The sequence below is a fragment of the Lynx rufus genome, unplaced genomic scaffold, assembly GCF_022079265.1.
Source record: "Lynx rufus isolate CCGP_SWC_20201006 ecotype Redwood Valley unplaced genomic scaffold, mLynRuf1.p SCAF_9, whole genome shotgun sequence".
Lineage (NCBI taxonomy): Eukaryota > Metazoa > Chordata > Mammalia > Carnivora > Felidae > Lynx > Lynx rufus.
Window position 1 is genome coordinate 55,944,013 of NW_025814897.1, and position 22,192 is coordinate 55,966,204.

General features: G+C 35.4%; 1 protein-coding gene across 12 annotated transcripts in view; it reads right to left on the minus strand.

Moving 5' to 3' along the window:
- EMSY (EMSY transcriptional repressor, BRCA2 interacting) overlaps positions 1 to 22,192 on the minus strand; it is an 89,529-nt gene that overhangs the window by 16,251 nt on the left and 51,086 nt on the right. For 10 of the 12 annotated variants that reach the window (XM_047070772.1, XM_047070761.1, XM_047070760.1 and 7 more), the window contains 6 exons: positions 21,015 to 21,164; positions 18,261 to 18,431; positions 11,954 to 12,090; positions 9,383 to 9,556; positions 7,364 to 7,562; positions 1,027 to 1,191 (listed from right to left, as the gene is read on the minus strand). In XM_047070772.1, coding sequence (XP_046926728.1) covers positions 1,027 to 1,191; positions 7,364 to 7,562; positions 9,383 to 9,556; positions 11,954 to 12,090; positions 18,261 to 18,431; positions 21,015 to 21,164 — 996 coding nt within the window. The remainder of the gene's footprint in view (positions 1 to 1,026; positions 1,192 to 7,363; positions 7,563 to 9,382; positions 9,557 to 11,953; positions 12,091 to 18,260; positions 18,432 to 21,014; positions 21,165 to 22,192) is intronic. The other 2 variants (XM_047070767.1, XM_047070771.1) reach the window with 1 other exon arrangement.

A 22,192-nucleotide genomic window follows, 5' to 3' on the forward strand; every position in this document is an offset into this window, starting at 1 on the left:
AAAAACAAGAAACTAAGGAAATGCCTAAGGCCAAAAGTAACACCAATAGAAAGATTAACCAAAGATACTAAGTGCTCATATTCTTTGGCTAGTGTTAAGGTGGATGTTACAACAAATAGTTAGTTACCAGTAATTAAGTCCACTGAGTGATCATTCAGATTATTCCCACAAAGCATATAAAGTGACAAAATCAAGATAATCATTTAAACAAAGAAAGCAAAACCAAACCAAAATAATACCACAGTCACCCCACAAGTAGAGAGGACACTGAATTAGGAATCAAAAGACATGGAGTCTCACTCTGCCACTAACCAACTGGGTAACTTCTCTGGATCTCAGTTTACTTATGCATAAAATGAAAGGCTTGGATGAGATCATTGCTAAGGTCCCTTAAATACTCTTAACAATCTTTGACTTATTGTAATAGAAAAGTCAGTAATAACTAACATGGGTTTCGCCTGGTTTATTGAAGATATTTAGTAACTAGAAATACTAGTGGGATCTTGTTAAATGAGGGCAGCTTTGCATGGAAGCTCAAGTGGTTAAATGATACAATGAAAATATAAAGATAAAACCAATTAGAATGCTAGCAAGGGCCATTAATGGTGTTTTATGACCACAAAATTGCCCCACCAATATCAAGGAGGATGGCAGGGGCCCTTCAATCTGCCTCCTACTCTTCTCAAATGGAACTGACATCTATGCTACATCTATCCTTGTGCTTAGAAATGATAGAAACTACTCTCTTCTGGTGAAAGAGGCAACAGGATTGCCCATTTCAAGCAGGAGACAGAAAAGAAAGGGCTCTGCCATTTTTTTTCCTCCCTAACTAGTCTATCCTTTAGTACTCCTCTGCACATCTTATTGAACTGACAAGTAAACAGACTGCAGCAATGATTATAGACCAGTCCAGAGGGGGGAAATGTGCTCAAATAATAACAAAGAAAATATAACAGTGGTAGTATTTTAGCACAACCCATCTCTAGAGAAAACATGCTTCATTCAATTGAGCATGTGAATTCATACCTGTTGTCTGTTGGAGTTCTAATAGAGCTTTGATTGTTGAAGTAGCTGATTGTGATTCACTGGATACATCCTGATAAATTATGGTGGGGCTAGTCTCCATTGCAATCTCATGTTCTGACCAATCCTGACGCCGGGAAGCAATTACATGAACTACAGGCTGGGAATCTGTTTTATATTAGTTAAAAAAAAAAAACCCTATAAACAAAGTTTCTCTTAAAAAAAACAATTTGTTTTTTTTTTTTAATCTTTGTATTTATTGTAAACTTCATGCTTTATCTCCCCAAGAAGACTGTAAGCCCCCACAGGGCATATCTTTCATGTCTGTATTCACTTACTCATTCATTCATTCACTGATTCAACAAACTGGGCACCTATATGCAGGAGTCTATATTTGGCATTGAGGATATAAAGGAGCTTACAGAGTAATCAGAGGATGCTCAAGAAGCACACAATCTGGTTGGGGAGACAGACATGTAAAAAGACAAATTACAATTCAATGTGATAATTGCTATAATAAATAGGTGTGCATTTGTCTAAGTAGATGTATGTTTGTGTATAGTAAGAACAAAATGCTGTAGGAGTCTTTATTTTCCCCAATGCATCTGAAAATGTGTTTTGTATTACAACCTGAGCATCCAGTCAACATTACTTATTTTTGGATGGCTGAACTACTGAAAAGAAATCCTGTCCGCCAATAACAAGAATGGATAGATGATCTAGAAGCAGGATGATATAATAGCACACGTATAACATCAGAGTTCAAAGTCTTAGGTTACAGCCCCTATTATTTGCAAGCCTCTATCTATTATTTGCAAGTTGAGTCCTTGGGTTTTAGTGTCATTATTTCTAAGTTGGCAGTGATAAAATTACCTATCTACCTCACAGGACTTCTGAGGATATAATGAAATAATATATGTAAAAGAGCTTCATAAACTATGAAGGACAACAGAAATGTTATTGTTGTTGTGTCCTAAAAGTTCTCAATTCTGAGATGTTGTGTTAGTTTCAAAATAAATTAAGGCCCTAATTCAAGGCTTATTATATTTATGCTAAAGGTAGGCAAGTAAATACTAAATGTGCATCAAACAAAGCAACAAATTATTGAGTTTTCCATCTGCAGAATAATCAGGTTGGACTAGACTATTATTAAGCTCCTAAACTCCTTTGTCCAGGACACCATACAGGACAAAAATTATGGAGGACATAGAGGCACAATCCCCACCGCCAAGTTTAGATTACAATGGAGGAGACCTAAAACAAACATACATATAGCTTTGTATTCTTGGGAAAAATCAAATGACTAGGGCAAACAAGACAAATATATAGAAAGAAAAAGACTGCTTTGAATTGGATTAGTCAGTGAAAGCATCACAGAAGAATGAAAAAAATTCAAATAAACGAGAATAAATTCAACAGAAGTTCAACCTTCTTTGAACCTTATATTTTTGAAAACCACAAAGTTGTCCAAACAGATTGGGGAAGGCAAAATGACTCTTAAAAAGAAAAAAGCCTCCCCAAAGAAAACAAAGTCAATATACAATAGCACTGGAATTTTTAATTACCATTAACAAACTGTATTCTCTGCCCCTCAAACACTGAGTAGAATATATGCCACACTAGGGAGGTATACCCTCCCCCCAAATCCTAGAAGACTGAAGGACACTATCCTACAATGCCAAATGTCATGTGATGCACATAACAATTTTTCTTTACTCATTCTAAGTAGACAATAGAACTTACACCTAAAAGAACTAATTTTATTAGGGAATCATTCTTTTTATAAAACCTACGTTCTCAAATTTAAGAAATTCTCATGGCAATGTAAGTATTCCTTGGCTAGGTGAGAGAACCTACAGGCACAGAATGACTGCAACCCAATACTGTAACATTCACTGAAAATCCAAAAGAAAGCAAGGATTGCATCTGTAGAGAGATAAGGTAGAAATAGACTGAGAAAGGAAAACAAATTTCCACATGGGAGCACCTGTCAGAGACATCAGCTCACATAACATTATCCTGTGGGGAGGGACTGGGGAGATGGTTCACTCTTTCTGCCCACACCCAGAGAAGAGCCAACCATCACACAGTATCACTGCGGCAACTTCAACAGCTGAGACAAAGAATGAGTGTGTGAACCTAGATGTGAAAAACATTCCTTGAGTGATTTTCCTCTCTACTCTTGGCTTCTTCTTAGACTAGATAAATCTACTGCCTATTGAGTCTGATGCTGAGGTCAGGGTGCAATAACCGAGACACCAAGAGCCTGATCTCACAGTACCATTTGATTATGAGGATGGTGGCCCGCTAACCCTCACATGTCTTTCCCCATGGGTCATTTAACAAATATTTCCTGGACATCTACTACCTGTTAGGTACCAGAAATACACACTGTACTGTTATATGCAGAGGCAGATCAGGCATCTCTGTGGAAGAATGCCTCCTGTGACTTTACCATAAAAGGCCTATAACACACTTTCATAGAATAGTAAGACCTCTCAGCTAGCAGGGATCTAACAGTTCACTTAATGCTATCACCAATCCTATACTAAAATCTTCACATAACCCCCACCAATCAAGAAATTGCCACACCAGGGGCACCTCGGTGGCTCAGTCTGTTGAGTGTCCGACTTCAGCTCAGGTCATGATCTCGCACTCTGTGAGTTCGAGCCCCACATTGGGCTCTGTGCTGACAGCTCAGAGCCTAGAGCCTGCTTCAGATTCTGTGTCTCCCTCTCTTTCTGCCCCTTCCCTGCTCATGCTCTGTCTCTCTCTGTCTCAAAAATAAATAAAAACATTAAAAAAAAAGAAACTGCCACACCAGAGAACTCACTACTTTCTAATATAGTTTCCTTCCATTTCTGCAGTTATGACAATGAGAAAATTTTCATATATAAAATGGAAAACAGGTCTTCCTGTCTACCCAGTGGTTCTAGTTTCCGTCCACGTATCCACAAAGATCAATTCTTTTCCCTCTTCCACGTCACAGTTCTCAGGAAAACTGACAACCCCCATGTCCCCAACCCAATCCTCATCTTCTCTTCTCCATAAGAAATGTCCTGTTTCCACTGACCATTCCTCATATAAAATGATTCCCAGATGCCTTAAGCATCTAAATCATCCCTTCTAAACTAAACCTAAGATGTCTATGTCCCTTCTATGATATAATATATACCTTCCCTCTGAAGTACTGTCCTAAAACCCAAGGCCTTCACAGTACTTAACTGCCTAGACAGCATCACTCAAAATGTTTCAGAGAACATTAATTCCTCAAGATGTTCTGCAAAAGGTTCTATGGTCAAAAAAGTTGGGGAGTGTTTTACATTATATACACCACTCTTCATTTTTCACAATATATATTAGCACATAACGGCTCTGAAAAGTTCTGTAGTAAGTATGTTTTGCCTAACCTGGATTTATTCCCCATCCTCACCGTAATCTACTGAGATCATAAAGCTTCTGGAAAAATCACCCTAGAAACAAATTTGTGACCTCCTTAAAGTGATGTCTTATGTATTTTTTAAAGTGATGTCTTTTACATAGGATACAGGATGCACTTCTGTATTTACCTCATATCTTAAATCCATCTTAAATCCCTACTCTTGGGTTTTCTCTCCTTGTTCTCTTTCATTTTACTTCATATAATCTTGTATTCTACCCAATCCACCTTAAAACCTTCTGGAAATAAACAAAATATAAATAATCTTTAAATTTTTCTTTCTTTTTTTAAAATCTGGGGGGCACGATCTTGGGGTCATGAGTTCAAGCCCCACGTCAGGTGTAGAGATTACTTTAAAACAAAATCTTGGGGCACCTTGGGGCGCCTGGGTGGCTCAGTCGGTTGAGCCTCCGACTTCGGCTCAGGTCATGATCTCACGGTTCGTGAGTTCAAGCCCCACATGAGCCTCCCTAGTGTCAGTGCAGAGCCCATTTTGCATCCTCTGTCCTCTTTCTGACCCTCCCCTGCTTGCGTGATCTCTCTCTCAAAAATAAACATTAAAAAAAAATCTTAAAAAAAAAAAAACATCACAGGAGTTCTTTTTAACTCTTCTTACAACATTTTTGTAAGTCTGAAATTACATTAAAAGAAAAAGTTACCAAAGCAGGGGAGGGGCAAAAACTACAAAAGCAATAGAAAGGAAAAATGAACTGCTATGTAGTGCTTACATTTCCGTTAGGTTTCATCCTCGTATAGTTTGAAAACCAGCATGATCTTAGACTGACCAAAATCTTTATCCCTTTCTTTCACTTTAAATCATAGCATATATATTCCCAGCTCCTGGTCTTTGTGAGAATGCACTAAAGACAGTAGCAGGGGGGGTGGGGAGGGGGGAGGAATGTAGATTATAATAACTGGCTTTATAGTCAACTATATTAGATATACCTATTCTGAACTGAAATTTTTCCATATTACAGAATATTTTTAAAAGAAAAAATATGTGATGATACAGAACAAATAAAAATACATGAAACCATGTATAATAACAGACTGAACAGCAGAAAACCTTAGACGGAATTACTTCCAAAAATAGCCAAACTTTTGTCCCATTCTTAGAATGAAAACTGAAGACTGCCTAATGAAATGGCATGTTTGGGAAGTAATGATTGGCTCATAGCTCCCTCAGATAAAGACTAGCAAATTCAAAGGAGAACCCTAGATTATGGATATAAAAACATCTACTGTTCATGTTCCCCTCTTAGCACCAACTCATGAGCTAAATATTTTACCTGCTCTCTATAAAAATATTTCTCAAGGGAAAAAATGGCTAGTATTATTCAAGGAACCAGAGGCTTAAAAATAAAAGAGGGAAATGCAGCTGATGTGTTGAAGTAAGAATGGAATCTGTAAATATCAAATCATTAAGAAATAAAGATAGAATGAAATAGAGAATAAGCATCACTCCATGGGGACTAGTACAGAGACTAATTTATAATCAGTATAGAATGATAAACTAAATCTCAGTAAATTGATTCAGAAAATATTACTATCATTGATAATATGCTGAAGAAAACTATCTACTTTGTAAAATGAGTACCATATAGTTTGTTAAAATCAACGTTTTTATTTATTTTTAATTGATGAATTTTCAAAGACCATTTCAAATGCTATCTCTTTTGTGAAGCTTTCTTATCCTTTTCTCACTGGAATGTGAATTTTTAGCCTTCGGTATTTTTATTTGTTACTAATAAACTTATTAAACTACTACTGAAGTTATACACGTGTATTTTTTAATCCCCTACTCTAGATTTTAACAAGAACTATATTTTACTCAATGTTTACAGGGCCTAGCACAATGCTTAGTATGTAGTATAAACTAATAAGTAACTGTCAAATTGAATTAATGGATTAATGGAATAATCAGCAATATGAACCATGTGAGCAATCTGAATTTCCCACTAATCTGGGAAGACTCCTTTAAAGAATTAAAATAATAAAAGTGCATAATATGAAGAATCTGCAGTAGAAAAATGAAGATACCTAGAAAGCACTCCTGAGAGAATAATGGGGAGGTGAGGAGAGGGAATGGAGTGAGAGAGTGATGACCAGGGGAAGATAAACAGCTTTGCTTATTAGATGCATCCGAGCATACAAGCAAGCATAGGCATAAATACACCCACCACCTGACAATAAGGGCAGTTAAGGTAACTGATAGACATGAGTATGAGATTTGCAGGTCTCAAAGCTTATGATTAAAAATTTATTTCAAGAGACTTCCTAGATGAACAACATAATTAAGATAGCACTGAGGATAAAGAGCTTCCCTACTCTGGAGTCTGGCTTCATAGCTCCTTTCTTATAATTAGGACAACCATACAGTATCATCTAAATTAGGAAACCTGTGAGAGCGGAAAGGCATGCTATTAATAATTAGGCTAGAACAGATATAAACTAGGACTTGTGCTATGCAAACTGCAATGTATGGTCACTCTATTTATAGCCCACTCATGGCCCACCTCTGGCCACTCTGATTCTTTCTCAAGGTTCAACAATAACCATTCAAAAGATACATTTACTTTCCTGCATACTTCTTCTTACCCAGAAGGAAACAAAAAGAATCACAGCACTAGCCAGTTTGATAATACCTACCTGTCAAAATCATCATCTAAAGTTTACCAATTATTTGGTGAACATCATGCCATGCCATCATGAACATAACGGTAAGCCTTACCAAAAACAAAACTTCAGCTCACTGATTACGTATCAAGCAAAAGAAAGTAAATCAAAAGACTCCACAAGTCAAAGCACACGTTTGTTTGAAATCCCTATACACAACTATTTCGGAACTAGGGTACTATGTCGGTAATAATTACGGTAAGTCAGGAGTAAAATGGATCTTACCTTGGGAACTTTGGGAGGACTCTGTAGAAGAGGAACTACTATCTGTATAACTCTGTGGGTCTTCTTTTCCCTCTTGAATAGATGAATTACCAGCTTCTGCTACCCTAGATGCTTGCTGTAATGTTTCTGTGACCAGCTGCCTTGTTTGTTCACTAACAACTGTGGCTTGAAATGTCACTGGTTTGGGTTTAATAAGAACCTAGAAGAAAAGCAGAAATATACCCAGTTTAAATTTTAGAGCACTATTTAAAATGCTAAACTTCTAGTCATGAACTATTATTTTCCCAACATGGGAACCAGCATTCTGTACATTAATTATGCTTTGGGCACAGCACTGTTTATCAAAGACTAATTCCATCTATGAACAAATTACAGTCAAGCCACATACAACATTTTAAATGGTACATGCCAGAATGCAACAGCCATAATTCTGACAAGAGGCTCTGTCCCTGTTTTTTCTTGTCTATAATGACTTCAGAAGTCATTTACAGTCTGTTGGCTATACACTAGAATGACAGCCAGCCACCCACCATGGATTTCAGAATGCCTAGATTCCCAATGGCACAATAACAGTCCAGAATTTCTTCCTTCTGAACATTTATTTTACTTTTTTGAGAGAAAGAGTGAGAGGCAGACAGACAGACAGCGCATGAGCAGGGCAAGGGCAGAGAGAGAGGGGGACAGAGGATCCGAAGCCCAATCATTTGGGCTCTGTACTGACAGCAGAGAGCCCGATGTGGGGCTCGAACCCATGAACCATAAAATCATGACCTGAGCAGAAGTCGGGAACTTAACCAAGTGAGCCACCCAGGCACCCCCTGAATATTTATTAACATAATAAACACAAAACCCTAGTTTGTTTAAACCACCATTCTTCAGGTTTCTTTTCATTAGCAACCAAATGAAATTCCTAATTGAGACACCTGTGCAAAGTAAATATGGTTGGGGCATAAGTCATCTTTGAAGAAATCCCAGGAGAAACACTGACTTACACAACTATCATTAGAAGCAATACGGTACAACAGATCAACTCCTGGCAAAGGTCAAAACCATAGACACTAAAACAAATAAAATGGGAGAAAAATTTCAAACTGAACTATTCTACTTCAAATTTTGAACTCTAGGAGTTGACTTCAATTGGGTGCCTGGAATGAAAATGTTAACTCACCACAATTATTTTTATTCTCCATATGTAAGATTCTAAACCCTTCCGGACTCTTATTAAGTCACTCATTCAAGAATTCAAGAATGAAAACATGGATTATACTATGACTTAGATGATGGAGCAAATGAAAATTGTTACAGTTGAAACTTAAAGGCAATTTGGACTTATTTCTAACCACAAAACTTATTTGTTTAGATATGCAAACTATTTGACTATGATTCTGAGGGAATGCATTCTAAAAGCAAATTAATACCTTTTACAAAAATTCTAGGATACCATTTCTCAACCAAAGCTGACATTACTTCCTTTGATATTCTCACAAAATAAATAGTATCCTGGCAATGTAAGATTAAATCCTGAGCCTCAATTTTCTAGGCAAATTTCCAGAAAAATTCCCTTATCTTCTATTGCTTGACAATTGAGCAGTTCTCTAGCTTCTTCATTATTTAGGTTTCAAATAAAATAAATTTTATAAGTAAATAAAGTGCTTTCAAAGGCCATATTAGCTTATAAAAAATACTTTTCTTTGAGAGATTCCAAACAACTACCACTCTCTCTCAAACACCTACTTCTCAAATAACAATACCTTCAGCAAATTTTATTTTAAGGGAGTTTTTTTCTCCAATCTTTGCTTATGACATGGCACAAATATTTAGATACCCGCCACCCCCCAAAAAGTACTGAAGAGAAAAACACACATTTTGAAAACAGACAATTACACACATTTGGTCATAACTTTTAACAATCTTATTTTTTTAAAGATTACTGATCTTTTCATTCAAATTTCTAACATGGAATTTTATAAGTTTGAAATATACCAGAGCCAAGAAAATTCATCATATCTTACAGCATACCTGTGTTTTCCCTTGTTGCCCATAAACAATTTTTGTCGGGATGATTTTAGCTGCTGGTTGAACTGTGGAACCTATTCCTTTTGGCTGAGTTACAATCATTTTGGTGATGGGTCTTGTAGCAGTGATAATAGCTGGCTTTGCTCCTGTTGGTACCGTCTGAATAGTCTTTTCTCCCTAAATTAAAGTCAGTGAATATATGAGATTTCTATGTATTTCAATGATAAAAACTGTCCTTTTACTGAAAAATCACAGAGAGGTTTTACCAGGATGATAGGAACAGGAATGTAAATTAAACAGCAAAGTACAATGTTTCCAGGTGATCACAAATCCTAGACTTAGTTGAGATGGTCCTAGAAGTCCTCTGCCCAATTTTCTGTCCAAAGAAGGCATTAATCATTTCCTGATGAGTGATTTTTAAAAATTATCTCACACGGGAATACTTACTACACCATTCCATTCATAGAATACATACATTAGAGTAGTTAGGAAATTATAAAAGAATAATTATAGAGATTATAGGTCTCCCTCACCCCAACATTATCTTCATTTTCTAATTTACCCGAAATAAACACTCATGTAACAAAAAATTACTGTGCATTATACTAGTAGCTAAATGTACACATATAAATAAACTAAGCTCCCCAAATACAAAATTATAAGGCTAAATAGCAGAATGTCTATGTGTAGAAGCATGGGCAAGAGAGGAAATTAGCACATATTAACAATCTTTCTGAGGTTATATGGGAAAATTAAAAAAAAACAACAGTGCATTTCCCACATTTTACTATTAGCATGTTACTAATATCACTTTAGTCTATTAACTAGGTAGCTTAAGCCCATTAACTTTTCACCATTTTTTGTACTTTTGTCTGCTTTATTCTTAAGTACCATCTTCTGGTCATTTATAGAATCAATACTTGAGCTTTCTTAAATTCAAAGACAGTGATTTTACTAAATTATTAAAATTTTACAAGTTAAAATCCATAAAACTGAAAGGAAAAATGTTCACCTTTTTAGTTTGTAACCTTCAGTCATCATCATCTAAATGTGTGGCCATCCAACTTAGTAGCCATAAAAACAAAGCACCCAGGTGAGCTGGCCAAAGGTAATCACTCAATTTAGAACTAAATATGATTATAAAAATCACAAGTTTAACTATCTGCTATAATAATCTAAGGAAAATATAAAGTGCCTGTCAATCATATTATTACTTACTTTAATACGCACATACCCTTCACAGCAGCTTCTTTGGGAGGAGCTCTAATTCATTTGCCAACAGCCACTAGTTTTCAAGTGGCTGTGCCTATCTATTAAACAGCTTGACGGGCTTGGTCCAACTATAATGACCCATTCAAAGCCTATCAAAACCAACTAGCAGGCTATTTTTAAAAAAATCTCTTCTGATGTATGTGTGTGGACATGCCCAGGTGAGCAAGCTGTTGAGTAGAGGAGAATATACATATGTGTAGTCTTATGCTCTGATCTGCTTGTTTTACTATCATTTCCTGTGTCAAACTGTTGCTCTTAGATATTATGTGGCAGCTAGGATTCATACACAACTCTTCAATGTTTGTGACCACAGGACTTAGAGTACATGGCATCCCATCTTATATATCAAATTCCATGAAGTTGCCAAACAAACTATAAAAGGCTTCTGAAAATCTGAATTCTAATCCAGGCTTTACTATTGGCTTACCATGTGAACTCACACTAGGAACAATCTGTTTTCCAACATGATGGAACTATCTAATGCCAACAGTTTAAAGACTGTGATGCCTAGGAAACTACCAGAGATCTGCAATGAAGTACAATAGTCTTTTTTTCTAGCAAAGTAGGGACATTACCAAGCCTAAATAGTTAAGCACCACAAGTAATAACAATAAGAGAAAAACTATTTATTGGTGACGTCCTATGTGCCAGGCACTGTCCTAAGCACTTTCAAAACAGCTCCCAGTTACTGAACAAACTCACTGGTAAAGATCATAATCACCAATTTACCAATGAGGAAATTAAGGATGAGAGAAGTTGAATAAATTTGCCAAAAGTCAAACTACAATACAAGAGACAAAGCCCAGGTTTGTCTAACTCCAAACCTCTGCACAATTGCCTTCAGAACTATAAATTAATCTGTTATTTGATATTTTTTTTAACTAGCTCAAAGAGGTAAAATGAAAGTAAAACCCTCTCAATTAATTTTCTTAATCCTAAATATCTCACTTGGCCCAGCCGAGGCCCATACTAGGCTTATGTCTACTGGCCAGAGGCAGGAGTAAAATTGTCCTCTAACAGAGGTCTCCCTGTAGTTAAGGCAGTGGAATCTTCCATTTGGACCAAGCTAAGCATCTAAATCATGGTCATAAGCAACCCAGTTATGAGCAACGTGTTTTAGGAATTACTGTGAAAAACGGCATCAGTTAGTGGTGCTTTAACAGTTATTACATCACAGTAGTGGTAGGTAAATCAAGCATACAGGCCATTGTGGGGTTCTGAAGTCCTTAGGCAAATATTTGTATAGCTGGTTTTTAAAATCCTCAGTGGACTGCTGAGTCTGCAGTACAAGCTCTTACTTACTCCAGCATTTAGCAATGTTGTGACAACGTTTTTGCCCGGGAGGCCTTGAATGGTCGTTCCTTTTCCTGTAGTCTTTTGCACAACAATCACATTGGGCTTGGAAGTCATTGGGATTGTAGTGATTTTGGTAGTCGTTCCTTAGAGAAGGGGGGAGAAAAGGAGGCCTGAGTTAAGGACTAGTGATATTTGGTTATTTCTGTTTATGTTGTACACAATTAACACACGTAGTCCGTGTCATCCCGAGATGACATGAAGGCTGTCATGAGGATGAAAATGAAGGCTCGGAACAATAAGCACAAGTTGTCCTAAAATGAGAGAGTGTTAAGAATTGACTTTTACAGCGGTCATCTTTTTGGAATTTGAAAACCTACACACCAAAATCAGAATCTAAAAATATCACTGTCATTTTCCCCATCAATATTCCTCCCCTAACTAGTTAACTGAAATCTAAATCTGTATTCTTTGACAAATACTTCCCCAAACCCAGTATTATATCTATTTTTGACTGGTGTGATGGGAAAACTCTTCTAAAAGAATATCAAGAGAGAGGTAAATACTTATCAAAATACTTATCAAAATTCACATAACATTAGACTCTTGAGAAAATTTATGAGAATAAGCCATTTATATTTGTGTGATCAAAAAAAAATAAACACTCAAAGACCAAGTCACAGATTAAACATGTCCTCTTGTTATCTGCAGCACTCTGAAGAGTCTGAGGATGATATCCCAATGTGTATATTTATACAAAAAAATTTATATTTTCAACAATTAAGATCTATTTCATAGACCTAAATCTACTGAGCCAAACATATTATCATGCCCTCTTCCCCACATCCTTCCACAATCTGCTTCTCTTATACCTATCAAATTTGTACCCTATATTCTTCTGACTGGCATGGCTGGAAATCCTGGTACAAATCTTGCCTTGTCTTCCCTGTATCACCCAAGAAAACAAAAGCCCCTTGCGCTCCACACTCTATCTTTTTGTATCACTAATTCCTCAGTGCTTAGCACATACTGTATGGCAATTACTCAGTAATAGTTGTTCAGTCGAGTATGTGAATGAACTCAATCTGTCACCAACACATGTCTTCTTTCAAAATGTTATTGATGTTGACTCAATAGACCCTCATCTCTTTTAGTGTCCCATATTTTCTCCCTATTGCAAGTTTCATACAAATAGATCTGAAGCTCCTGTTATATCAAACATCCTGAAAAAAATTTTTTTGTCATGTCAAGAACCCAATACATTGGTCAAATTGGTCAAAAACCTTCCTAGGGCAACTGGCTGGCTCAGCCGGCAGAGCAGGTGACTCTTGATCTCAGGGGGTGTAAATTTAATCTCCACGCTGGGTATAGAGATTACTCAAAAAAGCGAAAAGCAAAAAGCCTTCCTAATCCCTATTTTATCTAGTTCTAACTTTCCCTCTTAGGTTTCAAAATCCTGTATGAACTGACCCTTAATCTAAAAATTTGATCTTATTTGTTCCAACTCTTACCCTACAATACATGCCACACACTAGTCTAACAAGTAACTTCTTCACTATGGCTTCCTATTATCTGTCACACAGAGCCCAAATTCCTCTTAGGTTTCCAGGTTCTGTCAGACTTTAATTTGCAGGATTATCCAATATATACCTCTCCTTCAGTATGTTGGTTTCCACATTGGTCCTTGAGCATATGAGTCGCAATGCTACCTCTGTGCCTGTGATTTCCTCTGCCCATGAAAACAGGCAAGTCACATTGTTCTTCTATAGGCTTGCACATCATTTATCAAATGACTAAGCACATAACAGGTACTCATTAAAAACATGACTGATTAATATGTTCCCAAGAAGAAAAGTTAAACAAAATTTTATTCTTTTCTACTGGAAAAATTTAGCATTCCTTACTAGAGTTTTAGTAATGAGACTGCACCAAGAATAAGAATATTCTAGTCAATTTTTGGCAATTTTATTACTTCATATATCATTTTAATACATTTGCCATCATCTGATGTCTTGTCAGTCCAAGGCAACACAGTCAGGTTACATAAAAACGCACTTTTATTCACACACCAGCTTCACAAATGTTTTTCCCTGTATCTGTAGATTCTGAACAGTAAGCTGTTAAGAGCCACAAAAACCACACTGCCCATTATTCACATCTATCAACTTCAACTCTTAATTAACTTCAATCCCTCATACATGATTGATTGTGATGACTCCTTCAATAATACAGCCTCATTAAATACTTGGTTAATAAGGGGTGCCTGGGTGGCTCAGTCAGTTAAGCATCTGACTTCGGCTCGGGCCATGATTTCACATTTTGTGGTTTCGAGCCCCTCTGTGCTGACAGCTCAGAGCCTGGAGCCTGCTTCGGATTCCATGTCTCCCTCTCTCTCTGTCCCTCCCCTGCTTGCACTCTGTCTTTCTTTCTCTTTCAAAACTAAATAAAGATTAAAAAAAAAAATACATATATATATATATATATATATATATATATATATATATTTGATTAATAAAAGAAAGGGTTTTTAGAAAGTAAGCATTAAAAACTATCTCAAGAAGTGCCCCTGGTTGGCTCAGTTGGTTAAGCATCCAACTTCAGCCTAGGTCATGATCTCTCAGTTCCCAGGTTTGAGCCTCGCATCAAGATCTGTGCTGACAGCTCAGAGCCTGGAGCCTGCTTCAGATTCTATGTCTCCCTCTCTCTCTCCACCCCGCCTCCACTCATGCTCTGTCTCTGTCTCTCTCAAAAATAAATAAACTTGGAAAAAAAAAAAGCTATCTCAAGGAAATGTTAGCCAAGCTTTAACCAAAGTACAAGGACCACTTTTTTGGCAAAACTTGCTTAACAAGTGAATTACATTTGTATCTAAGTCACCATCTAATCCTTTCCATTGCAGGGATCTATTAATTTATGAGACAGTTGCAAACCAAGTTTGCCAGCTTTAACAAAATGAGGGGGGAGGATGTTAGAAAACAAGAAAAAGGCATAACATAAGGAAAAGCAAATACAGTGTCATTTTAAAATGGAAAAGTTTATAACTAGAATTATCAAGTTATAAAAATCTAAAGTTCCAATGAGCATATTTCTATATTTCAATTGATAACTATGTTATAGTTATTCATTTTTTTAAAAAGGTCTTCCTCTACACTTTCACAGTAGCCCAACTACAGTTCTCACATCACAACACAATGTATAAAAATTCATTTGTTTAGCATTCCATCTCATGTGCATCCCCTATGTATCACAGCACCCGGCCCAGAATTTGGCTCATAGACTATCAGAGAACCCACTGTCTATACAGTCTCCACTTATAAAGACTTAAGATACAATGGGTGCAAATTACTCTTAAGTCACATTTGGATCATGGACTATGATACTGGATGCATTCCAGGGATTTCTACTTAAAAATACAATTCCTGTAAAAATGTGAGCAGTATGGTAGGATCGCTTAAAGAAACTAATTTAATGGCCCAGATTTTACTATTCAGAGATTTTTTTACATCACCCTGACAATTTGGTCTCCTGGGTAATGGTTTATGTTGCTTTGCTCAAAGAATGAGCAAATGAACGAACGAATGCAAAAGATATATAAACACTAGCTCCTTGCCTGAACATTTTATTCAAAAGAAGAATAAAAATCAAGTCTTGCCATTGCCAAAGGTTCTCATAATGTCCTTAGAGTCAAGGACTCAATGTCCTAATGAGTTCATCTCCAAAGGATCCAATCTTCTACATAAAATAGGCATGGTTCCTTTACCAACCAACCCTCAACACAACTCACAAAAAAACTTACGTATCTGAAAAGCCTATCTATATTTACACATAAGTATCTGACACGAAGGAGTTAAATAACTGAAAAAAATAGTTCATATCTTCCATTTAATTGCTTATTCTGATGAAAAGAAAAACTTGACCTTTCTAGAAAGCACTCTGGAAGCATGACCTTGCTTTCCAGAGGAAAGGAAGTAAGGACTTCACATAATAATTTATGTATAATGATGCTCATCGCAGGATTATTTATAATGACAAAAAAATTAGAAGCAATCTAAAACATTCAACAATGAGAAAATGGCTAAATATGGTGCATCAGATAAGGAAACCCTGTGCAGCCATTAAGTGGGGGCAGAGGAGGTGTCAAGATCCATTTAAAAGAATACGAAAATAATCCTATCCCATGAAAAAAAGGCAAAAGCTGATTATATTAGATCTCAATATAATTTTAAAAACATATATATGACATATATACACACATTTATAACCAAAATAAATGAATAGAAAAAGGAATGAACAGAAATATATACACTTATATTTTAACATATTTCTCTGGATGGTAAAAATTGTGGGTTTTTAATTTTCTTTGTATCTTTCTGTATTTTCCAATTACCCACAATGAGAGGAAAGTATCATTTTTTCTTTTTAAAGCCTTCTATTCTTACAGGTAGATGTCTGGGTATATTTTAAGAAAACCATTTCATTTTTGTTCAGGGGGTAGGGGAGTGGGGTAGGCATAGATTCTAGAATCCAGCCTTTAATTATGAATTATCTAAACTCATCCAACTAGGTTTACCAGCTTACTAAGAATAGACAAGCAGGGACTGAAAACTACTATGAACTAACCTGTAATCCCACAATCATGGAATAACAAAATATTACAAAATAAGAGAACTATCTTTATAAAGAATATTGCTATGTAACATAAGGATCAGTTTAGAGCAGTCAGAAATGAGAAATTCCTTAAAATAAAAGGGTCAAACAGTGAAGCAGAGACAGACACAAAACAAGCTCGATGCAATGAACAGCACTGTTTGAACTGTGTGCCAAGTATATCCTATGGTGCAGAAAAGTTTAAGAACTCTTCTCATGTATACCCAATGTACTTGAAATACCAACTAACCAGGAGGTGCTTAATATTTACATGCAAATGTGGATAAAATGTATACATGTACAGGGTATACATCTCACCACCTCTCTAGGAAAATGTGCTTTCTTGTGCTGCTCTAACCTGGTACAAAAGCCGCTAAATCCTAAAGCAGGTCTGAAAACAGCAGCCTCATAATATCTAGACATTCCTTCAAGCTGTAAGGTTATTATGAATTCATATATGAGTAAAGAAAAACCATTACGGTCATAAAAAGTTACACACCAATGAAAAATGATCACTTTTTGAAAAATGTTTTAGAGAATGTGCTCTATACCATTTAAGATACTGTCATAATAAATCATAATTTGAATTTTCACTGTATTATTTAAAAAATCCTCTTAAAGCTAGAGTATGATTCTTTCCCTACTGGTTTCACCCTCCTCAGTTTGGCAAACATTGGATTTTCTCACTTACACTAAAAAATAGAGCCAAAATTAGCAGCTTTAAATATAGTGCGTTACGCCAATACCATGCCCTGCTTTGTTTTTGTGGCTTTTTTTCTTTTCTTTTTTTCACTCCCTCAATTATCAGCAATATCGTATACTGCCAGGAACGTCAATCCCTTCACTTTAAACTGTTAGAACTCACCTGGGGCATACAAAATATGGCTAGTCTACAAAAATGGCAGACAAAGTCCACAGGGCTTACTTGATGAGAGATTATTTACATCATTTTAATTAAAAAATAATAATGAAAACAGATGCTATGTTAACATTCTACTTCAGAGTCTACAACCCAAATACTCCAGGAATTAATGAGCTGATAAAAACCAGGTAAGGTTTCTGAATACTAATAAATATTAGCTTTCACTATCTGGGTAAATTGTTTTTTAAAAGTAAACTATCAATATAATGGTGAAAAGAAAAGCATTGAAATATTTTTATTTTTAATAAGCTAAAGTGACATTAGTAATTGAAATGATGAGATATGGTTCCCTCAAACATATTTAGATGAATAAACCCTAGTTCTTTCATCCACTATGTAGCTTGTGTGGTCTTGAAGAGGTCAATTTCCTCTCTCTAAACTTAAAATCTGTCTGTATCTGTAAAGTGCAGGTGAAACCAACTTTTCGGATTTATCAGTTTGGAAAGGAGTGACAAATGGGAGAACACTTTGTAAATGAAAAATCACTATGCAAATGCAAATCATAGTATTTCTATTCTGATTGAAAAAAATTAAATGTTCTTTCTGTTTTAAAACTATCAAAAGCTTAATGTATGAAGATTTAATATTAGAAATAAAAACTATACTTAAACACTAAACATCACGACTAAAAACACAGCTCCAGATTTCTAAGCAGAAAACTGAGATCAGACAGAATCCTTGAACAGTGAAATATGGTTTTTCCTCTTACTGTTACCTATACCTTCAACATATTTCAGATATACCTACCAGAAACTATATTACTGCTAATTATCTTGCCCCCCAAGGTAGCTAATGATTTGGGTACTACTGTAATGATGCTACCACTGGTAGTTTTCACATAGGTTGCAGCTCCTGGGGTTGCAGCCATCCGACCTATGGATGGGCTCACTGTTGGCCGGGTATAGGTTGCCTGTGTGCCTATAAAAAGGGAAAAGCCAAAAGAAAAACTTGTCATTACTTATAGAAGAATGACAATTTACACAGTTTAACTATAATTCAATGTAATCTATATTGCTTTAACTTGAAAATGGAATTTCAAGGTGTCAAGACATTAAGTAACAATTTATAGCCAATTTTCAATGCACATAGCAGGAACTACAGCCAAGTCAATTTGAATTAACTTTACACATAAAATTTTGTGATGTGTTGCATCAAATTACTAACCCCAAGAAAAAATATAACTAACTCTATTCCTTTCTTCCACTACCCTTCTTCCACTAGTTTTATGCCAAAAGAAACTTAAATTTAATCATCTTTCCTGCCAGAGCGCTTTAGATATTTCTGTTATAGATTTTAAGGTCTCTGCATCTGTTTCATACTGTCTCAGTGCCAAACCCAATGTCAGCACTCAGCAAATAAGGCAGTATTGTTTGCTTAAAATTTTATAAACTTTTACTATTTTGTACTCTGCTACTCTCTAAATATATTTCCATCTTTTAAAGAGTTATTCCATCATTTTACTAGAGATTAAAGTTCAAGCTGCCAAGAGTTGCCAGGAATATTTCTTTTAGTCTAAAAAGTTCACTATTTACATATTTCCTCAACTCTAACTGACCCATTAGAGTATTTTTCTTCATGTCTCTCAAAGGATTTTACACTCTTTCCCACTATTCCAAGGGCTTTTTTCTTTTCCCAAACAGGAATTAAAAACTAACCAGATGAGCCCATTGTAGTTTCCTACAAATACAGTAACTCAGAACTACTATTCCTAAGCAAAGAACTACTAGTCTGGGGGAGAATGAAGATGACTGAGATTAACATCTTCAACAGAAAAAAAAGTTTCATAATAATGGTCATTGTGATAACCATTCTCAACAAACCCCACCCCACAAAAATGCTTTTTAGCAAGACATTTAAAAATTTTTAAATACAATCACTACCCAAAAAAGGCGGAGGGGAAGAATGTTAGGTAGAATTAGTTTAAATTCCTTATAAACATACATCTGCATCCAAAAAAAAATCTAGTGCAAAGTAAACATGCTACAAATGTAAGGTGAATCAGTTGAATTATAATAACAAAAAATTTTCCATTTAAGCTTTTGCTCTAAAAATAGGAATACTTTTTCTAACGTAGATACAAAGGCACAGACAGACACATTATTATTTTTCACTACCTTTCGCTAATGGAAAGAATCATACATATATAACACTACTATCTTTATACCAAATGGGAAAAAGTTTTAGGGGAAGTATGATAAATGTAATGCAAGAATAGTGTTTTTTAAGCCAAGGCTTTGTAGAGACAGCAAGTAGAATCGTTGTTGGGATGAGGGGGGAGTGGGTGGAGGGGAGATGGAGAGTTACTGTTTAATGGGTAGTTTCAGTTTGGGAAAATGAAAAGGTTCTGGAGCCAGATGGTGAGGATGGTTACAAAATAATGTGAATGCAATGAATGCCAATGAACCATTCATTTAAAATGGTAAATCTCATGCATGTTCTCTATGTACCACAATTAAAAAAAAAAAAAAAAAAAAAAAAAAAAAAAAGCACATCTGAGAGTCAAACAGATCTGACTGAGTTCAAACCCCAGATCTGCCTTTTATTGGCTGTGTGACTTTGGGCAAGTTTCTTAACATAAGTCTGTTTTGCTGCTAAAAGTGGAGATATTAAAGTCTAAGGGAAATGAAGTGTAATGTCTATACAAACCTTTACATCCTGGCCCATAAATGGTATCTTTATAAACTTGAGACAGATACCAGTTTACACTCTTTAGATTCTATCATCTAAATATTGGCTCTTCTCAAAAAAATCTGGTAAGAGTTACACAAATTTAAAATAACAGTAATGACTAATTCTAATGTAAATTAATAGTAATTACTATTGAGCACTCTGCTGGGGACTTCACATACCTGATTTCCTCTCATTCTTATAATAACCTATGGTACAGGTATTGTTGTCCCATTTAAATAGACCACGGAAAAGATTACAGGGATTAGTAACCTGCTCAAGAACACAAAGGATGGTACTATCTAAAATGTCCTACACTGTCACTTCCTTGGGCATAGCCTGCTTGCTCCCATATCTGAGCAACACGGCATCTTGTGCTTCTCTCAGTCTGAGCAATGTTTACTACATGGCAATGTAATAGACTCTCAACTTCTTAAGAGTAAGCGAGATCCTTGTGGGCTAGGAGACCGTGTTTCCATTCCCTCAACAAATCCTGACTAAACACATACTCCAAGACCAGCTCTCTCTATATACGGTGAATAAAACAGAGATGGTCCCTTATCATGGATCTTATGGTCTAATTAAGTAAACAAATCAACAAACAAGTAGTGAAGTACTTAGAAACTGTAGTATGTGCTATAAAGGAAAAGAACAGAGGACCATGACAATAATAAGAGAGAGCTAATTTTCATTGGGGGGAAAAGGGGAGTCAAGAAAAGCTCTTAAAGAATGGTCTCATTATCTCTATATCCCCAGTGTAGCACATTGTTGCTACAAAGAAATTACTCAATGAACGTATGATGAATGAATGGACTAATGCTCAAGCAAACTTACCAGTAGGAGTGGTTACCAGTTTAGTTGTCATAATTGCACCATTACTGCTAACCACCATAATAGGGGAATTGCTACTGGTGGGCAGAGTTGCTGTCACTGGCTTAGGTAAGATTTTACTTGGCTGAACTTGTTGTGTGATGATTTTAACACCTTTGAAAGAAGAAAGGGAAATCTCAGTACAATTATTTTCGAAAACATATTCCTTATACCAACCCAAGAGGGCAGCAGTTACACACAGTCACTCAGTCTTGCCGAAAGAGAAGCTTTTTCCATAAGGATGAAACTCTCAATTTGTATTCCTCAAATTCCCATCTTTCCTAATTTCTCATTCAAGAATATAATTAAGGTATTATAGAAGCTATTAACAACTTCTTTAAAAAAAAAAGGTTTTTCCTTTTGTCTATGATTATGTCATATAAAGAGCTTTCAAACCCAATTAGTGTAGTGATGTGGATTTTTTTACATTTTTCAAAATTGTTATTTAAATGTTATAATTGTTACATTCACTTTCCAAATGTAAAATACCCATTGAAAAGAAATCTTTCAAAAACAATAAAATAAAAAATAAAATGAATCTCTCATGCAAAGTACAAATTTAAGTACAAATAACTGTTTGAGGAAATTCTGGTAACACTTTTCCCCTGCTAAACTTCACTGAAATAATCTACATAACAGTGTATTGCACTGGCAAATAAAAATTATATTACTTTATGGATGGTGATTGAGACATTAGAAAGCAAACAAATATGTTCATTTAACAACCTTAAATAATTTTAAATTTCTTGTAGTCAATTAAGTTAAAATTATGACACCTAGGAATAACTGGGGACAAATTATTTAGTCTCTGTAACTCAATTTTTTCATCTATAAAGACAATATCAGTATATAAATCAAAATTATAAAGTGCCTAATACATAGCAAGAATTCAATAAACTATTATTATTGTAGAGATAAAGAAACTATTATTTATTATAATAAATCATAACCAGTGAAGTTGCATGGAAAAAATTTTTTATAGTATTACCCTATAAGTGAATTACAATAATGCTTAGGACACATAAAAAGCCCCCCAAAATAACAGAAAAAACACAATAGAATCATTAGAGATTACATGGCTTAGTCCTATGTAAATAAGTTGAAAATTTAGATCAAACAGATAATTTTCTAGAAAAATATTG